Here is a 1,264-nt window from a genome sequence, read left to right as displayed (position 1 = left end):
ATTTATTTATTTTTTATGTTGTGAAGGAGTCAGAAATTATCTTTTTACAAAAAGAAATAAAAGCAAACAAAAAATTAACAGCATGAAAGCTAAATCCTGACATGGATTTTTTCACAGGCACGATCATCTGTAGCACTTAGCACTCGAGAAACACAAGTGAGCAGTCTTAAAAATTGCTGGGATATACTCAAGTGTGACACAAAGACGTTTGTGACTTTGGTAACCTCAGCATTCCCATCGGCAAAGGTGAAAAACTTCTTTCCCTTTTCCTTTTCTTCTTTTTGTGTAGTTGCATGATCATATTACTACCTAAGTTTATTTCTAATGTAAGAAAATTTGATAATAAAAGATAGTTTATCTGCAGCACTTTAGTATGATACTAGATGCAGCTCATCTGTTGAAATATTGATATCATTTTTATCAAAAACTATTCTAACTATTGAGATGTGTAAACCTGTTTAAAATGTAGATATTAATGTATATAAGTGACTAAGTGACCTCCATCTTTACAGGATATGGACATGCTGTTACATGAGTTACGAAATGCAAGGTTCTTTGATGTGTTTGAGTACAATGGTGTTGAACAGCAATGGGGTTGCTTTCTCTGTAACCATCCTGACAGGGCGCGGGGCTTTGTCGATGTAAGAAATGTATTTATTTATGTTAGGTTGGAACATGTTTTGCTTGACAATTCAAGTTTTTTTTTCATTTGCTTTTCATTATTAAATATTTTGAAGTAGTTGTTGTAGGACACCTTTGATTCATTTTAAGTAGATTTGATAAAAATAACATTGTATTTTTAAAATATTCTAGACTTACTTACATAATGATTTTAAGTTTATGCTGATGATAGGAATAAGAAGGAGAAAACTGAGTGATACATGCAAAGATCTTGACCTCAAACTTTTATAATTATAATGTTTTTTGAATTGAAAATATAGTCTGGTTTTGGAGAGTATGAATGTAGATCAGCATTCAATAAATACCCTTCTCTTTAGGAGGACACACCAGTGATAGAGGGGCAACTCAAAGAGAAGAAGAGCAAGTGGAAAATTTTCCGCAGGTGGCGAACTCGGTACTTCACGCTCTCAGGGGCTCATTTGTCCTATAGGGGGGCTGGCACGGTATGTCGATGATCTCATTTTTTTGTGTTAATAAATTTTGTATAGCATGATAATTCGTAGAAGTTTTCAAGTTTTAGTTCTTGTCACAGAATTGACCTTGTGAAACTTTGGATTCACAAGATCAAGGAGTAAATAATCCC

At 33.4% G+C, this 1,264-nt stretch overlaps 1 protein-coding gene across 1 annotated transcript in view; it reads left to right on the top strand.

The window, feature by feature from the left end:
* The window catches only part of LOC119592682 (protein melted-like), a gene marked incomplete at its 5' end in the record, with an annotated part of 9,656 nt that overhangs the window by 5,747 nt on the left and 2,645 nt on the right, over nt 1–1,264 (top strand). The window contains 3 exon segments of the mRNA XM_037941598.1: nt 118–246; nt 513–641; nt 999–1,124. Coding sequence (XP_037797526.1) covers nt 118–246; nt 513–641; nt 999–1,124 — 384 coding nt within the window.

This window comes from Penaeus monodon, chromosome 30 (genome assembly GCF_015228065.2).
Source record: "Penaeus monodon isolate SGIC_2016 chromosome 30, NSTDA_Pmon_1, whole genome shotgun sequence".
In the NCBI taxonomy this organism is placed as follows: Eukaryota; Metazoa; Arthropoda; class Malacostraca; order Decapoda; family Penaeidae; genus Penaeus; species Penaeus monodon.
This window is presented reverse-complemented; position numbering and strand designations above follow the sequence as displayed.